Genomic DNA, 19,610 nt, shown 5'->3' with positions numbered 1-19,610 from the left:
TTCTGAGTTTGCATCCAGAAAGTGGACCACAGAGAAATGGTGCACAAAGTCACTGATTATTATTAATAAGTACAATTTATTCAACATTTCCCTGTTCCCAAGCATTAAATAAGCTGTTTTATCTCCCCACAACCATGCTATTAGGTAGGAAATGTTAAGATCCTCAATTCAAACCTGAGGAAAAGCGTGATATGAAACAGATTCTGTAACCTGCCATTGCCCACAGCTACTGGGAGTTGGCACAGGATCCAAATACAGGCAGCCTGACATCTGTCTGAAGGATGTCAAGCCACAGTCACCATACTCACCTAGTCCCCACATAATCATGGCCCAAAGAACTCGCTTCCTCAATTTTTGCTTAGTTTTACTCGTTCATTCTTTCGAGAAATAGAAGGATGCCAGGCACTAGGCATACAGCTGGCAAACAGTGAGAAAACAACAGACCCCATTTCATGCACCTTATAGTGAAGGAGACAGAAAATGCCAACAAGTAAACAAGCAAAACTAACTGTCAATGGTTGCTCTAAAGGAACACAAGTTGCCATGAGCAGGGAAATAGGAGGGACCTACTTGAGATGACACTGAAAGTCAAAGAAGACTTCTCCAGAAAGGGGGCACACAAGCTGGGACGTGAAGAAAGAGAATCAGACAAGAGCCAGACACACAAGAGCCAACAAGATCTCCAGAAGAAGGAGTGCTGCCATGGGGAGCAAGTGTGGCACGGCCCTGGGGTGCAGGCCAGGCTGGGGGCAGGGACTGAAGCAAGTTGTAAAATGTCTGATTGCCAGGGGCAGAATGGATTCCTAAGGCAGCCACTGTCTTCTGTTAACTCTGGAGTTTTCTGCATCCATTTTGCTTTAAATGAGGCATGCATGTTTTCATGGCTGTGATGAAACCCCTACAAAGGAAGGAGCCTTCTCCAGTTTAGCAATATTTATGTTACTCTTAAAAAGTAACAAAGCTGACCCTGGCAGATGTTTGTACTGGGAGGTTCAGATCCATCCAGGCCACCACTGTTAATAGCCCATGGGAAAGTCCCTGCAGTCTCTCCGGGAAGTCATTCTGTGTAGAATCTGTAATTTCACAGGCAAATCCTACAACTAAGAAACAATTAAGGAAAATATCTGTGAAGGGTTTAATGGATACAGAGACGAGGGATATAAACAATGTGACACTATGTCCTGTTAACTGACAGAGAACAGAAGGGCTGGAACGGGACCCAGACAGCAGGGTTTATGACCGCCTCTGCTGTGACGTCACAGCCCGGTAGGGAGGGGGCTGCAGTCCTCAGGAAACTGCCAGTGGACAAAGTTCAAACAAGAGTTCCAGTTCCCTGGAACCTGAGTCGGGAGCCTGCAGTTCACTTTCTGTCTGTTTGCTGGCCAGCACCAGGCTTTCCCAGACAGGCCTATGCTAGAGGGCTGGATAGTGTGGTAGAGCGGTGGACAGAGAGCTGCCTCTATCCACAATGCAGCCATATGCTGACTGAGAGATAACTTTGTGTCTGGAAGAGCCCTCTGATTTCCTATACTAACGGCCTTACACAAGATGGAGGATTTTACATTTGATGGAACAAAGCGCTTAAGTGTCAACTACGTGAAGGGAATTCTTCAACCCACAGTCACCTGTGACATCTGGGATGAGATCTGGAACTTCCAAGCCAAGCCTGATGACCTGCTTATTTCTACCTATCCTAAAGCAGGTAGGTGGAAGGGCTTACAGGGGAAGGGGAAGAGGAGAGTTAGGAAGGTAAGTGGGAAGGACGCATTAGTCATGAAATAAAGAGGTTGATCTGGAAAACTCTACTGGACGGAGTGATACGGCTAAAGAAAGTTACTAGTGGAAACTGAAGCTATACCGAAACATACTAAAATGACACACAAATTTTTAGAATTCAACCTTCCTATGATGTTATGATGTACTTACCTTTTTTTTTTTTTTTTACTTTCCCAGGAGACAGTGAAAACAGTTAAGAGCAAAAGGGTATACTTGCTTATTTATTCGTTCCCAATCTAGGCCCTTATTGCAAATCTTGTAAAAAGCTGCTTTGAGTGTGTGAGCTAGAAAGGGGATCCCGAGGCTGATTTGGGATAGAAATAGGGGAGCTTTGGTTCTGCAATGCTGATACCACCTCAGCAGCCCTCCCATCTCACGGTCTGAGAACCATCCTTCTGATTTCCACCTTCCTTTGTGGTAAATTGTGAACCAACTCTCTTATCTCAACAATCAGTTCAACAAAGTTGTCTGTAAAAGTAGGACTAGCTTGAGCCCAGCAACCACATCATAAAAATTGGGGGATGATGAGGTGGAAATAGTTCTCTATAAATATTTTTGCATATCTACATATCTACCAGAAATAGTTAACTCGGTCTACACACAAATTATATATACATTTGCTCTTTGCAAAATCAAGCTGTCAAAAACTCTTGTTATACACACACAAATACACACACACCAAAAAATCTAAACCTCAGTATTTTCTGAGACTGTTCAAAACCCTCTTTTGTTCTTATCTCTAAGATCCTGACAGAAGATTCTGCAGGAACACGGAGGCCTTGGTCTCTTCTTTGTCCGTCTGTTTCATGTTGGTCCTGATTTCCCAAACTTACTCATCGGGAGCCCATTCAGGATCAAATTTGTCTGAATGAAATTTCTAAAAGTAGCCACTGGTGAGGATCACATCTTATCATCTTAATTTCATCGACAATTCCACTTGATTATCAATTCAGTACCTAAATAATCTTTTCTCTACCTGCCAAATGCAAGTACTAAGATATGGTTCATTTAGGTTTTTCATGGCATTAATGAGGTTTAAGCAATTCAAAAAGCACACTAAGAAAATTAAATGCTTGCCATCTAAATTAATATTTAATCATAACTAAAACCATATACGTTAATGAAGTCTATTTTATTAAAAGGAAGAAGAAACAAGCATAGATGGCAAAAATAGTTCACCCTAAATTTTCAAAAGAATAATACTCTGAATGACAAGAAAAAATACATCATGGAATCACTGACCTCTAGAGAATAAATTGAGAAGTCATTCCACTCACCCCAGAACCTCTAGCAACATTTCAATCTGCCCTCATGTTGGCTCATGTCTATAAATTCATTCAATTCATTCATTATAGACATTCAGTGTTATGGCTATGAATTGTCATAAAACTAGTACAAATGGCTGGAATATTCTTTGCATGGATAACTAAAGATATCTTGACCCTTCATCCTGTAATAAAAGTTGCTGCCAGAAAATACAGGAGACCAACTCATACAAAATATAAAATATAATTTAATTTATTTCTAACTTATGCCCTTATTCTAGGCCTTTAAAAGCACTAAATTGAGAATATGGGAAAAGGAATCTATAGAACTTCAGCCAGATAATACAGGAAAGATCAACCTAGATCAGGATTCAGGAAGCCATCCTGCCTAGGCATGGTGGCTCACACCTGTAATCCCATCACTTTGGGAGGCCAAGGCAGGAGGATCGTTTGAGGCCAGAAGATTGCGTCCAGCCTGGGTAACATAGGGAGACTCCTATCTACAAAAAAAAAAAAAAAATTAAAAATTAGCCGGGCGTGGTGGCGTGTACTCATAGTCCTAGCTATTTGGGAGGCTGAAGCAAGAGGACCATTGAGCCCAGGAGTTGGGAGGTTGCACAGAGCTAGGATCCCACCACTGCACTCCAGCCTGGGCAATAGAGCAAGACCCTGTCTCTGGATAAAAAAGCCGTCTTAAAATAACTCAACATCCTCTTAACCTGGATTTTGCCAGAACAACTGGTGCAACAGATATTCATCAAAGGGTGAAGATTATGTTGATAGCACAATATCACTGTATAAGTCAGGATCAGTGCAAGACACAGACAGACTGAAGCTGGGGGATTCCATTCTACCTATGGCCACAGTGGCAGTGGTTGGGTCTAGGGCACTGGGCCATGGAACGTGGAATGGTCTTTGCAAAATTTCTATCTGCTGGGGCTACTATCAGCAGACACCTCCTCAGGAAGGATGACTTCTATCTCCCCACTGCCTTCCAAAACTCAGGCTAATGCATCTCACTGGAGGGATCTAAATAGCCTTCAGAATCTTAGTGGCAAAGGAGTTTAGCCTTTCAGTCCATGAAATATGGGGGAAACAGAGAAAATAGAAAAATGAATACTAAGTGCTAATAGTCAATATCAAGTTCAAACCCTAATGGTTCATTTATTCAGCCAACAAATACTAAATGTCTCCTATGCTATGTGACTGGGAAAAAGAGAGTTTGAAAGCCATATAGTCATTTCTCTATAGGAGACCACAATTTGGGGAGAATGCCCTTTCTAAGGACAATACAGCTAAATCAAGAGAACAATAACAATCCAAATTAATAGTTGTGACAGAAAAAAATATATATTTATCAGTCTAATGTCCATTCAAAATTGGAGTATTTTTTTAAAATTCATATTATGATAATAAGATATAAAAAAGGAATGCTATCTTCTGAATCCCATTTAAAACCTATCTTTTAAATTCACATAGATGGTCCAGTCAGGGTGACTCTCACCTGTAATCCCAGGATTTTAGGAGGCCAAGGCAAGCAGATCACTTGAGCTCAGGAGTTCCAGATCAGCCTGAGCAACATGGTAAAATCCTGTCTCTACAAAAAGTACAAAAATTAGCCGGGGGTGATTGTGCATACGTGTAACCCCCGCTACTCAGGAGGCTGAGGTGAGATCATTTGAACCCAGGAGGCAGAGGTCGCAGTGAGCTGAGATTGCACCATTGAACTCCAGCCTTGCTACAGAGCAAGACTCTGTCTCAAAAAAAAAAAAAAAAAAAAAAAAAAAAAAAAGACATAGATGTTCTAACAAGTATTTGATCATATTTTAAGGAATATGCTGTACTAAATGTCCATCCATCTTCATTTTACATGTGGGATAAGGAACAACATGGACACAGGAGATAGTGGAATTAATACAAAATGAAGGTGATGTGGAGAAAAGTAAACGGGCACCAACTCATCAACGATTTCCTTTCCTGGAATGGAAAATCCCATCCTTAGGATCTGGTAAGTATGGAATAGCCACACTTCACTACAGTCCTAAAATGCACTTAGGATTTTTACTGTCTTTTAACCTTTCAGAATTATAGGCTTTCAAAAAACGATTGGTGAGTTTTGTGGTTTTGTCTTTTTTTAACTGTATCTGGCCACTGTTATACTACAGACGTTTTCTAATGGAATTATTGTTTATACAAAAGTGAGTTAAATTTTGTTTCTCTAGTTAGAAATTAATTTTACTTCAAAAGGATAAGCTCAAGTAAGATAACCCTGGTGAAAGGATTTGAATTTTTTAGGCTCTTATTTATTTGGTTGACTGTTATGGTTAGGAATAGTTCTAGCCAAACATCTCTTCATGGGCTAGACATATTCTCTCACACCAGATCTATAGTTACAATGTTCTTGCAGATGCTTTGACTTGTAGTAGCAATAACGGAAGCAGCAGAACCTGGAAGCAAATAGAGAAAAAAATAGTAGAAATTGATCAAAAACCAATTTTGCAGGTTTGGAACAAGCTCATGCAATGCCCTCACCACGGATCCTGAAAACACATCTTCCTTTTCACTTGCTGCCACCATCCTTCCTAGAGAAAAACTGTAAGGTAAAAAGCAAAAGGAATTCAGAGCTGTACTCCTTAAAACAACCTTAGTCTTCCATTTCCTCTTAAAACACTTCACTTGTTTAAAAAAAAAAAAAAAGTCTACCTCTTCACAATCATCAATACACAAATTAATACGAATCCTAGCCAGGCACAGTGGCTTATGCCTGTAATCACAGCATTTTGGGAGACTGAGATGGGTGGATCAACTGAGGTCAGGACTTCGAGACCAGCCTGACCAACATGGTGAAACCCCATCTCTACTAAAAACACAAAATTCGCAGGATGGGGTGGCACACGCCTGTAATCCAAGCTACTCGGGAGGCTGAGGCAGGAGACTCACTTGAACATAGGAGGCGGAGGTTGCAGTGAGCCAAGATGGCGCCACTGCACTCCAGCCTGGGTGACAGAGCGAGACTCTGTCTCAAAAACAAAACAAAACAAAAAAGTCTCCCATAACCAGGATGACAAAAATGCAGCCTCAGAAAAACTGAACTGTATGAAATGTATCCACCCTAACATGAGTTGCCTGGGCAGTAATAGCAAAAAAAAAAAAAAAAATCCTGTTTTTTTTTTTTCCTTCTTCCCTCCCCTCCCCTCATCATTCCCAGATAATCTATGTAGCAAGAAATCCCAAGGACAACATGGTATCCTATTACCATTTCCAAAGAATGAATAAAGCACTTCCTGATCCAGGAACATGGGAAGAGTATTTTGAGACTTTTCTGGCTGGGAAAGGTGAGAGAATTTAGTTTTGTTTCCCTTCATTTCTCAAAATCTCCAAACACCCTAGAAGGAAAGAATCATCTCTTTTGAACGGCAGGGGCTCTACCTTCTCTAATGGAACACTCTCACTTCAGGAATTCTCCTTTCAGAGGGATAATAGGACCTCTGTGACTCATTGCCCTGTTTTCCATCCCATCTTCCAGTGTGCTGGGGCTCCTGGCATGAACATGTGAAAGGATGGTGGGAAGCCAAAGACAAACACCGTATTCTCTACCTCTTCTATGAGGACATGAAGAAGGTGAGCACAGTGCCATCTAATGTGTGCCCACTGGGCCATAAAACATTTAAGTCATAATGTATTGACCCCATCAGGGACTCAGATTGATGTGGGGAACAGAAAATTGCTGCACTTCGTTGGCTACAGCTGTCATTTGTCCAAATGCACATGGCTGATCATGAGTTTAAGTATCACACAGTCTCACCTGCAGCTTCCTGGTGCTCCCCGGGATGCTGCACATTTCCCTTACAGGGAGGTTATTACCCAATATGGATTGTGTCATTTCTCCCTTGCATATCTGTTTTAAAATGCAGTTTAGCAGGAAAAAAATCCTAGCACATTTTGGTTTCTTTGGTTTTGTTTTGTTGTTGTTGTTGTTGTTGTTGTTGTTGTTGTTTTAAGACAGAGGAGTTTCACTCTGTCGCCCAGACTGGAGTGCAGTGACGCGATCTCAAGTTACTGCAAGCTCCACATCCCAAGTTCAAGCGATTCTCCTGCCTCAGCCTCTGGAGTAGTTGGGATTACAGTCGCCTGCCACCACACCCAGCTAATTATTTGTACTTTCAGTAGAAACGGGGTTTCACCATGTTGGCCAGGCTGATTTTGAACTTCTGACCTCAAGTGTTCCACCCACCTCCGCCTGCCAAAGTGCTAGGATTACAGGCATGAACTACTGTGCCCGGAGTTTTTGTTTTTTTTATTAGCACTGAGGAACATAATACCTTTTTTTTTTTTTTTTTTTTTTTTTGAGACGGAGTCTTGCTCTGTCGCCCAGCCTGGAGTGCGGTGGCCCGATCTCGGCTCACTGCAAGCTCCGCCTCCCGGGTTCACGCCATTCTCCTGCCTCAGCCTCCCGAATAGCTGGGACTACAGGCTCCCGCCACCACGCTCGGCTAATTTTTTGTATTTTTTAGTAGAGACGGGGTTTCACCGTGTTAGCCAGGATGGTCTCTATCTCCTGACCCTGTGATCTGCCCGCCCGGCCTCCCAAAGTGCTGGGATTATAGGCGTGAGCCACGACGCCCAGCCAATAGCTTTAAGAAACAGTTTAGGAAGTGGTTCAATGGAAAATGGATTTAGATTAAAAATTCTTGAAATCAAGTTCCGTCAATTCTTGGTAAAGACACTTAACATCTTGGGGGCTTAGTTTTCTTAAATGTAAAAATGAAGATAATAAGACTTACCTATTCAAGATTTATTTGAGGACTAAATGAGATAATATCAGTGGATGTTTGTTGTAAATAATCATCTACTCTGCTACTTTCTGTGACCCCACTAAATACAGAGCTCTATACAGAATTATAGTCTCTGTTCTTGAATTGGTCATTGAAAGCCTTGATACTCAACAGGTACTTCACAGACTAGTTTGCATAAGCTACTGGAGGCTGCTCTAGGCCTGCTAAGTCTGGAGTTTTATAAAATTCCCACGAGATTCAAGCACACATCACCATTTAGATGCACTTCTCTAAGGTTCAATCACTGCTGGGCCTTGTGATATCAGTGATTTCTACAAAATATCAAAGGAGTGGAAAACACAGACCATTTTCATGTGGTTTTTAAAATAATTGTTATAGCTCTAGGATTTTCAGAAGCATGACTAAAGAACCAGCAGAACAACCTATGAGGTTATCAGTATAAAATTCCCTCCTTGTGTTTACATTGTTTTTACTTGGTACAACAGTGTTGTGCCCCATAGGAAGACTCCGGGCAGATGATGTTTGTCTACGGCGTGTATCATAGCCGTGTCAGAGAAAGGATATGTCGCCGGGAATCGGGCTCTTTTGCTTAGGTAGACCCTAGCGTATTATGCGTGCCAGGAAGAAACTTTACCGAAACAGGTAATCTAACCTCAGAGTCCCTAAAACTTTTAAAAATATTGCTGTGATCTTGTTTGGGAATGTCCCCTCACAAAGCTCACAATTCTCAGTACTCTGATTCCTAGTCTGTGTGAGGTCAATTAAATGAAACATTTCTGACATACAAGCTTTTAAAGCAGAAGCCCACTACAGACACAGTGGTTGGGGTAAGCGCTTCCACTTTCCCTTCCCACCCGCTCCCTGCTCCCAGATGGAGGAGTCCCACAGCCACAGTGATGTCACAAGGTTGTATGTCCCTCTGATGAGAAAGCAGTGGTTACACTGGAACTGAGCTACTCTCAGTTCCACTTGACTTGGTGGTCTGGTACCAGAGGTACTAGCCATGGGTACCTCTTGACATATGCAAAAAATAAAAATAAAAATTTCTCTCCCCTCCTCCTGCCATCACTGCAGTCTGGGGACATTTCTGTCAATGTCAGAAACAGGATATAGCTTCCTCTTGGTCAGGTCTTACATCTTCTGCTCCTGTGCTTCTGAAATGTCTTGCGCAGGGCTTGTGGACATAACCCTGGCACACTCCCTCAGTGAACCATTCACTAGGCACTGTACGTCATTGTCTGGTGAATGTTTCACTAAGCTTACCCAGTTGATTACATATTAAGGGGAAAAAATTATTAGTGATTCCAATTACTAAAAAAAGAACAATATGGGTCATCACGTTAAAATGAGTCACTTGAGCATTTGTTAAGATTTGTTTTTTATTTTAACTCGAATATGTTACCGGTTACTATCATTAATCCATCACAATATTCTTTTTAAACTAATTCTATTAAATCATTACTCTTCTTTTGACTCTGATCATAGAACCCAAAGCATGAAGTTCAGAAGCTAACAGAATTTATTGAGAAGAAACTAGATGACAAAGTTCTAGATAAAATTGTCCATTACACTTCATTTGATGTTATGAAACAGAATTCAATGGCAAACTATTCATCGATTCCTGCTGAAATCATGGACCACTCCATTTCTCCATTCATGAGAAAAGGTTTTTATAGTTTCTTTTCGTTATAATCTTAAAAGAACTGTCAAATATTTTATAGCATTTGAGAGGAGTTTTCTTTCCTATGGCTAGGAAAAAATAATATCTTTAATAAATGATTTGGGGAAAAGAAGTATTTAAGAAGCCACTGATAAAATGAAAATAGTATTTAATTAGCCAATTATTATTAAGATTCAGAGAGTAAGATTTGATGTCTAAATCCAACCACTTATCCCCACTTTCCCTTAAGAGTTCTGGCTAATAACATGAAAATATATGGAATTAAGTCAGAGAGGGGAAAGAATCCATTTTATAGTCGGTTCTATGCTATCAGATTCAGTCATTCAAAGGTACTTACTGAGGGGCTTCTATGTGCCAGGCACTGTTCTAGTCACTGTTTGCAGCAGTGAACAAAACACAAAAATTCATTCCTGCATGGAAATTATATTCTAGTGATAAGCAAAATAAAAGAATACATAGATAACATTAAGAAAAATAAAACTGGGAAAGGTAACAGGGATTACAATCAGAGAATTTGGGGGAGGGGTCATATTTTTTCTTCTTCAAATGGTACCTTGGGCCTCCCAGAAATAGGCCCTTCTTGGTCAGTTTACAGCATGGGAGCTACAGTCATGAGCACCCACCATGCTTCGATGTGCAGCAGGGCACAGAGAAAGACAAGAAAGCCTTCAGGCCTGCTGTTGTAACATAGTGGTCTTGCTCACTCACTAATGCAGCCAGGCGGTAAGAGGCTCTCCTCGTCTCACAAATCAGACAGGAAAGTTGTCTTCCCTTCAGGATAAGGAAGTGACAGGATAGCAAGAGAAACGTTTTGTCCAATACTGCTCTTCCTGGAACATGGCATAGAAATCATCACACAGAAACAGGAGAACGGGGAAGCACAGACTCTTCCAACAACTACTGACCCTCTCCCACATAACTGTATTTCAGGGGCAGTGGGAGATTGGAAGAAACACTTCACCGTGGCTCAGAATGAGAGATTTGATGAAGATTACAAGAAGAAAATGGCGGATACCAGACTAACTTTCCACTTCCAATTCTAGTAAGGAAGAAAAAGAACTAAAAATATTTTAGTTTATTACCCAGTATATTTAGGTAATAATGAAAGTTTAATTCTCACAACAAATGATGTCGGATTCCAGTTATCAGAATAGTTTATTGTGTTTGCTCTCGTTCACTCTACTAAAAAAAAAAATTAAAAAGGCTGGGGGCAAGGCGGTGACAGGCAGCAGGGTGGCAACATGGAGAGAGGGAAGCTCAGTAAGTCACTAGTTACAATCCTGGTATCATTGCCAATTATCATATTTACATTTCCTACAATCATGTGCTTATTAACATATTGAAAATGCTTCAGTCCTCACATGATAATACACTAACATTTTCAGATTAAGTTTTGGTTCAAGTTAATTTTTAAATGCATCACTAATGTGTAAATAGTGACTGTTCATTTCAGCAATTTTTTGGTGGTGAACTGTCAAATGACTCAGTTTCCTCTTGGAACCCTCCAAGAAAAACTTCAGGGTCCTAGTGTAATACATCTGGCCCCATTTCTCACCAGCCTATATATTTAACTGGACTCACTCTCCCACCTTCAGCTAATGCTACAATCCTGGAGTCACCTTTTCACTCATCTTTCCCAGTGCCACCACAATCCATTCTCATCTGTCAGCAAAATCTGTCAGTTTTAATCTATGAAATCTCTTACAGTATTTCCATCTAACCATTCCTTGTTTTCCTTCTATTTCTATAGCCATCCTTCTGGTTCAGAAACCTTTTACTTCTTGTCTCAACTAATGTAATAGCTTCCTAACTTCTTTCTCTCTATTTCATACATATGGTAAGGTTATTTTCCTTAACAAGACTCTTATTATGTTGTTCCTTAGCTCAAAATCCCTCAATGACTGAATTTTCACTGCCTGAAAGACAAATCCCAAGCTTTTAGCTATGAATTCAAAAGCAGCTGTAACCATAACGACTCCAGCCTTCACTTCCAGCTTCACCTTCCAAACCACCTCCATATTCCAGCAAATTAGCCTACTTACTTGTTCCTAGTCACATCTTACAGCTTCCTACCCTCCCAGTTTTATTTATACCAAGCCTCCTCCTGAAATTTCCTTTCCTTTCTTTCTACCTACCCAAGACATATAACACGCTTCAATAACCAGTCCCTTCCTCCTACAAACCCTACAACCTGGAAAGCACTCTTGCTTTTCCGAAGTCCTCTACACTTGGGGTAACTCTTCTGTGATGAAGATTAAAGTGTATTATGGCAACTCTCGTGTTTCTGTATTGTCTCTCTTTGCTTATTTTAATTTTTACTTGTTTGCTTTTTTCTCCAAGATAGGGATATTGCTGTATATTTCATTGCACACCAAACGGTATATAACACGCTCAAATATAAATGGCTGAAAAAACATGTCAAGGAAATTCTAAAAAGCTAACTCTTATATATTTCAAGCAGACAGTCCCTAAACGCACTCTAATTTACAGCTATGATGTTCAATATGCTAGATATTAGTCACATGTGGCTATTTAAATTTAAATTAATTAAAACAAAATACAATTATAATTCAGTTCTTCATTTTTACCAGCCAACTTTCAATTGCTCAGTAGCCATGAATGGCTAGAGGGTATCATATTGGACAGTGCAGATTCTAAAACATTTCTAACATCAGAGAACTTTCTATTGGACAAGATTTTTTTTTTTTTTTTTTTTTTTTTTTTTGAGACAGGGTCTCGCTTTGTCACCGAGGCTGGAATGCAGTGGCGTGATCATAGCTCACTGAAACCTCCACCTGCTGCGCTCAAGGGCAATCCTCTCACCTCAGCCTCCCAAGCAACTGGGACCAGAGGCTCACACCACCACACTGGCTAATTTTTGTAGAGCAGAGTTTCAACCCTGTTGCCCAGGCTGATCTCAAACCCTTGAGCTCAAGTGATCCTCCCACCTCTGCCACCAGAGTAGCTGGGACTACGAGCATGCACCACCACTCCCGGCTACTTTTTTTGTTTTTGTTGTTTTTTGTAGAGACAAGATTTTGCCAGTTGCCCCAGGCTGGTCTTGAAGTCCTGGGCACAAGCAATCCACCTGCCTTGGCTTCCTAAAGTGCTGGGATCACAGGCATGAGCCACCATGCCCAGCCTACCTCTTACTTTCCTGCAAACCCCCTCCATATCCCCAGCAAGCAAAACCAATCTCTGTGGTTTAGTTACTTTAGCTCCAGCCCCAACTAGACCAACTCGGTTTGGTCTTCACTTGGCCTGTTCTCTCAAGTCTTTTGAAACTAGTGATTAGGATATTATATTCTAGATCTATTCAAGATTATTTCCATTTCATCAGAGAATTAAAATAATGCATTTAGACTTTGGAACCTTTCGATACATTGCGTTTGTAAATACAGCGTACACATTTGGTGTTTTGCCACACCAAAGCAATAACCTTTTACTTCTGTGGAGGAGGTCTGGACTTGAACCAAGAAAATATTAAAGGAAATCAAAGCTCATGTGTAGAGATGCAAGAGGTAACCCACTGCAATAATATAAGTATTACGATTCTATGTAAAGTATTTAGAAACTCATACACTTTGGCAATGTTAAGAGGAGATTTTATATGACTGAAAGGCCTCAGGAGGCCACCTGGATCCTATTTATCTCTGAATAACCAGTAGGAACATAATTTTAAAAATAAATACATGTCATACTGTTTCAAACTTAAATCCAGTGTTTGAGAAATGAAAATTCACCCTAGAATTAGAAATACCACATGAAACAGAAAATTACAAAGTAGATGGTTTCCATATCACCTAACTTGAAGTGCTAACAGAAACAACAGCATACTCAGGTTGGGTGCCACTGAGAACAAAGGTGGCTCATTATAGCACCCTTCTGCACTGCATTGAATTTTTTTTTTTTTTTTATGAGACGGAGTTTCACTCTTATTGCCCAGGCTGAAGTGCAATGGCTTGATCTCAGCTCACTGCAACCTCCGCCTCCCAGGTTCAAGTGATTCTCCTGCCTCAGCCTCCCAAGGAGGTCAGATTACAGGCATGTGCCACCACGCCTCGCTAATTTTGTTTTTTTGTTGTTGTTTTTTGCTGTTGTTGTTGTTGTTTTTGAGACAGAGTCTTGCTCTGTCACCCAGGCTGGAGTGCAGTGGCACGATCTCGGCTCACTGCAAGCTCCACCGCCTGCCAGGTTAAGGCCATTCTCCTACCTCAGCCTCCCTAGAAGCTGGAACTACAGGCGCCCACCACCACGCCCGGCTAATTTTTTTGTATTTTCAGTAGAGGCGGGGTTTCACCGTGTTCACCAGGATGGTCTCAATCTCCTGACCTCGTGATCCACCCGCCTCAGCCTCCCAAAGTGCTGGGATTACAGGCGTGAGTCACCGTGCCTGGCCAATTTTGTATTTTTTTAGTAGAAACGGGGTTTCTCCATGTCGGTCAGGCTGGTCTCGATCTCCTGATCTCAGGTGAACCTGCCTCAGCCTCCCAAAGTCCTGATATTACAGGCGTGAGCCACCGTGAGTGACCCATAACCTTTAAAAATGCTTTGAATTAGACAAAAGTTCACCTTTTTTCAAAAAGACACTTTTTTAGAATGTTTTCCTACAATATATTTTTATTAAAAAATATTCAAATAATGAAATATCTATTATTATTTTAACTTCAGATTCCAAATTATGACAAGTCTACAAGTATTTATTCCATTACATTCACCTAATTATCTTATTTTAATTGTTTACCTAGACTATGAAAACTGCGATAGTCATCATTTAAAGATATGAAACTCACCATTGCAAAATTATAACCGAAACAGTTAAAAAGATATGACCTAACCAACTCCATCTTGCTTCTAACCTCCAAGTTGTCCTTGTTCATTCCTGGACGTGGGTCAAACTAACTTTGGGAGGAATTTAATTTCTACTTTAGTTTTGAAACAAGATGATAACAGTCCTTTCCCAAAACAAACCTTACTGCCTGTGGACTAAACTGCCTAAAGCCACAAAATTAGAAGTTATAGTAATTTTACTGAATAATTCAAGATGTAGCTATTTTCCTTAAACCAATATCAATATCTTATTTATTTATTTATTTATTTATTTTTTTTTTTTTTTTTTGAGACGGAGTCTCGCTCTGTCGCCCAGCCTGGAGTGCAGTGGCCGGATCTCAGCTCACTGCAAGCTCCGCCTCCTGGGTTTACGCCATTCTCCTGCCTCAGCCTCCCGAGTAGCTGGGACTACAGGCGCCCGCCATCTCGCCCGGCTAGTTTTTTGTATTTTTTAGTAGAGACGGGGTTTCACCGTGTTAGCCAGGATGGTCTCGATTTCCTGACCTCGTGATCCGCCCGTCTCGGCCTCCCAAAGTGCTGGGATTACAGGCTTGAGCCACCGCGCCCGGCCAATATCTTATTTATTAAATATTACACAAGCAAAGATCATTCTGTTTTGGGCTGGGTTTATAGTTTTGTAACCCCTATGCCAAATTTTGACCTCTTATAGTATTTGGCAGGGATAAGTATAAAATTGCTTGATTAATAAATGCAAATAAAAATATATTCTGGGAGTTCTCAAGACATTTCTAACATTACCAATAATTTTAAAGCCAACTTATTTATTTAAAATTTTACTTAAGTTATATAACCTTGAAAAAGCTTTTGACTAGTCTTTTTTCCTGATAAAGTATTTGATTCAAGCGCTTTTTTCTTAAGTCAATTAATTAGAGCTCATATATATGTATGCAGTAAACCATTGTGTACACAACACATAAATACATAGATATATTAGGCATGCCAATAGAAGTACATCTTACAGATTCATAAAAACTTTTTTTTGTCTTAGACTTTCAAATTCTCAATAATCTGTTTGCTACCCTACGCAGTTGTCAGATAAATAGCCCTAAATCTGCATATTGAAGGAAAACAACTCTTAGACAAAAAATCAGATAGCAAAATTTACATCTTAAAGTACTGAGAGAAAAAGTCTAATGGTGCTAGAGGGAGATTAAAGATGGATGCCAAATCAAACATAAAATTTATAGAAATCTATCATAAGATTGTATGAGGAGACCAGTTTTATTTAGCTAGGAACTACCTACCTATCTTTTAACTGGATCTCTGAGCTCTGGGCAGCGCCCACACTGAATCCTGGGTCTCCAAAAAGGGAGAATTATTATGAGGCTAGACCATGTGATGCTTTTACAGTGCACTTAAAAAAATTCTTTTTAAACAAAGGCATTTCTAAGTGTCTAAACTACACTCTTCCTTAGAAACGCAAGAGTAGCCTCTGTGGCGATAACTATTCTAGTCAATAAATCAGGTAACACAACACGAAAGGAAGCAATTTAAGAGCTGAGATGAACTGGTCTGCTTACACTCCCAGGGTTCCATAAGGAAAAACAGGTCTCTCACAAAGGGAGTCTGGCACCTTCTCCATCTTCTTTAAGAAACCCCAGGCTATTCAACAGCCACATGAAAAAATGCTCGTCATCACTGGCCATCAGAGAAATGCAAATCAAAACCACAATGAGATACCATCTCACACCAGTTAGAATGGCGATCATTAAAAAGTCAGGAAACAACAGGTGCTGGAGAGGATGTGGAGAAATAGGAACACTTTTACACTGTTGGTGGGAGTGTAAACTAGTTCAACCATTATGGAAAACAGTATGGAAATTCCTCAAGGATCTAGAACTAGAAGTACCATATGACCCAGCCATCCCATTACTGGGTATATACCCAAAGGATTATAAATCATGCTGCTATAAAGACACATGCACACGTATGTTTATTGCGGCACTATTCACAATAGCAAAGACTTGGAATCAACCCAGATGTCCATCAGTGACAGACTGGATTAAGAAAATGTGGCACATATACACCATGAAATACTATGCAGCCATAAAAAATGATGAGTTTGTGTCCTTTGTAGGGACATGGATGCAGCTGGAAACCATCATTCTCAGCAAACTATCGCAAGAACAGAAAACCAAACACCGCATGTTCTCACTCATAGGTGGGAACTGAATAATGAGATCAGTTGGACTCGGGAAGGGGAACATCACACACCGGGGCCTATTATGGGGAGGAGGGAGGGGGGAGGGATTGCACTGGGAGTTACACCTGATGTAAAGGATGAGTTGATGGGTGCTGACGAGTTGATGGGTGCAGCACACCAACATGGCACAAGTATACATATGTAACAAACCTGCACGTTATGCACATGTACCCTGGAACTTAAAGTATAATAAAAAAAAAATTAAAATTAAAAAAATGGGAAACAAAACAAAACAAAACAAAATCCCAGGCTATTATAAACTATTTGAAGTCCCTCATGCAGCAGAGGGTGCAAGAGAAAGGAGAGACAGCAGCAGTAAATTTAGAAAACAGAATTCAGTCAACTGAAAAGAAGAAAACTTTCGCTCAAAAAAGGAACGAGGTCCTAGGAGCAAAATAAAAATTTGAAGGCCCAAATACAAGAACACACACGCATGCACATATACACACATATTGAAAATTATCTTTTAATTAAGCTGACTTTTAACCATTGAGCACCTTTTAAAAAATCCTTTTAAGGCCGGGTGCAGTGGCTCATTCCTGTAATCCCAGCACTTTGGGAGGCTGAGGTGGGCAGATCACCTGAGGTCAGGAGTTCAGGACCAGCTTGGCCAACATGGTGAAACCCCATCTCTACTAAAAATACAAAAAATTAGCTGGGCATGGTGGCATGTGCCTATAATCCCAGTTACTTGGGAGGCTGAGGCAGGAGAATCTCCTGAACCCAGGAAGCAGAGGTTGCAGTGAGCCGACATCGCGCCATTGCACTCCAGCTTGGGCAACAAGAGCGCAACTCCATCTCAAAAAGAAAAAAAAAAATTTTTTTAAATCTCATTACCATGTTTCAGCTGGAACAAATTGCTGCTATTTCAGAAGTACCAAGTATCAAACCAGAAAGGACTTGATTTAGGGAACAAAACTAGGCTGTCATGGTGGAAAAAAGAAGGCAGAACCCTTAGCTATGGAACTGCAGTGTGGGGTGACAGCCATTGCTGTTCCAGTTTGGCCTGCCTAGCTAAAAGGTGGCCTTGTTATGTAAATAAAACCCCTTAAATAATCAAAATAAAAAACCTTTCCTTTCCCCCGCCTCCCACCACTACCTTTTGCTGGCCATTTTTCTCCCAACACCACACCACCCTTTTTGTCTGTGGAAATTTAGGCACTTCGAAGGCCTTGTTCCCCATAATTTGGAGCTTTCCTTCGGATGTGATCAAGTCAGATAGAGTTGATGTAACCCAAATGGGAAAAAGAACAAAACAACAACAAAAACAGAAACAAACTAATAACAAGAAAAACAACAAACTTGTACGATTACTGAGCACTGTAGTGGTAAGGAGAAATTAAGACCCGCTGGTTGTTAACCTTTATGAATTGCCTTATCTACATTCTACTACTGATCTTCCGACATTTGAAACAAAAGACCAGTTTCTCAGAAATTATACACTTGGTTTATCTTCCACTTTCTCTTCCCTCAGAACTAAAGGTTTTTTTAGCATAGGCGCCACCCCTGGAGTTTCCAGTACACTAACATCAGCCTGGGGACCACATCCTCATCAAAAGTTGGAGAGAAGGAAAACTCAAACCAGCTTGGGAAGGACCCTACCTAGTGTTTCTAAACACCAAGGCCACAGTTCAAACAGCAGAAAGAAGATGGACTCATCACACCCGGGTCAAAAGAGCACCACCCCCTTCAGAATCATAGACAGCTATTCCAGCACCAACTCCAACCAAGCTAAAGCTAAAATGGGTTTGATCCTCTTATGTTGCATCCCTTTCTTTTCCCCTTCTATTGTTAGTCCTCTCATTATTAATGCACCTAGGTCGAGTTCACCCCAAACTATTACTTCTGATGCTTGCCTTGTGATGCCCTGTGGAGATTTGCCAAGCCAGAGGAAACTCTCCACTTCAGAAAAGTATCTTTGTCCTTCCTAGCTCTCCTCAGACTGGAAATCTGTTAACTGGGATAAGTTAGTCTGGGAATAGTTTGACAAAGATTCCAGTATGAACTGGAAATCTTGTCCTCCTCGAGCAGAGCTTTTCTGCCAAAGTTGGTCCAATGCTCTATGAAATACTAAAGAGCAAGGATGGACTGCCCCAACTAGTACTTGGAGTTTCTTGAAACCATATATTCATTTCACTAAAGGAGTTACCCCTCCCAATTGTCAGCTGAACCAATGTAATCCAGTACAGATTACCATCTCTGCTCCCCAGACTTCTTCCCCTTCATTAAGCCTATTCTATGGTACCAGAGCAGAAGTCTCAGGGAAGGACTCCATAGGATCCTTTGAAATGTGCTTCATTGCTTCCCCACCTCCTGCACCCCTTCTCCCTCTCCTAAGTTCTCTTGTTATATACCCAATGATAACACCAAAGTAGCTGTTGTAGAGGTTAAAGATTTAAAACAAACTATAGCAATTGAAACAGGGTATCAGGACGCAAATTCTTGGCTGGAATGCATTAAATATTCTGTTCGCACACTAAACAAAAATGACTGTTACACTTGTGCAATAGGCAAGCGAGAGACCCAAGTTGTCCCCTTTCCACTTGGGTGGTCCTCTAACAGACTGGACATGAGCTGTGTGGTAGCTCTCTTCCAGAACCCCACTGCCTGGGGCGATGAGTCATGCAGGACTCTTTCACTGCTGTTCCTGGAGGTCAAGAGACCTACAGTCAGCCCCTGAGGGCCATCCGGCCTCCAGCCCCTGATGTTAACTTCATTGAGATCATACCTGCTATGAAGACAGTTAGAATGAAGAGGTGAGCTAGCAGCCCTCAGGTAGAGGCATACTTTCTACTGCTGTGGTTCACAGCCACTTAAAATGATGTTGGAAGGTGCAGTTTAAAAACTTAGGTTCTCATCATGGTGCCAAAACCAGAGCAGTGGGAATGAAGGAAAAGGGAAGGAGGATTCACTGACAGAACAGACACTGTTGGTCTCACCATTGATTAGTCATCTCTCAATCAGTGTTTATTTTTAGTCTCCCAACTAGAAATTATCCTTCTTGAAAGATTCTTAGCATAGTGGTCAAATGAGGTCTG

General features: G+C 40.9%; 1 protein-coding gene and 1 long non-coding RNA gene across 3 annotated transcripts; one reads left to right on the top strand and one right to left on the bottom strand.

Annotated features, from left to right (window-relative positions):
• The first annotated feature begins 1,065 nt into the window (after positions 1 to 1,065).
• Positions 1,066 to 19,036, top strand: SULT1C4 (sulfotransferase family 1C member 4). Of its 2 annotated transcripts, XM_009184898.4 has the most exons (8): positions 1,066 to 1,702; positions 4,924 to 5,049; positions 5,544 to 5,641; positions 6,250 to 6,376; positions 6,568 to 6,662; positions 9,323 to 9,503; positions 10,449 to 10,560; positions 18,047 to 19,036. In XM_009184898.4, coding segments are annotated over exons 1-8 (894 nt in total). In that variant the 5' UTR covers positions 1,066 to 1,548; the 3' UTR covers positions 18,048 to 19,036. The 2 variants fall into 2 exon arrangements, with proteins under 2 accessions (XP_009183162.2, XP_003909142.2); XM_003909093.5 differs by lacking the exon at positions 18,047 to 19,036 and having other exon boundaries at positions 10,449 to 11,791.
• LOC110741112 lies at positions 5,010 to 6,568 on the bottom strand. The gene is made up of 3 exons (XR_002516825.2): positions 6,298 to 6,568; positions 5,574 to 5,634; positions 5,010 to 5,488 (listed from the first exon to the last, which is right to left on the bottom strand). It is a non-coding gene; the product is annotated as an uncharacterized LOC110741112 (long non-coding RNA).
• Positions 19,037 to 19,610: the final 574 nt, after the last annotated feature.

This window comes from Papio anubis, chromosome 14 (genome assembly GCF_008728515.1).
Source record: "Papio anubis isolate 15944 chromosome 14, Panubis1.0, whole genome shotgun sequence".
In the NCBI taxonomy this organism is placed as follows: domain Eukaryota; kingdom Metazoa; phylum Chordata; class Mammalia; order Primates; family Cercopithecidae; genus Papio; species Papio anubis.
This window is presented reverse-complemented; position numbering and strand designations above follow the sequence as displayed.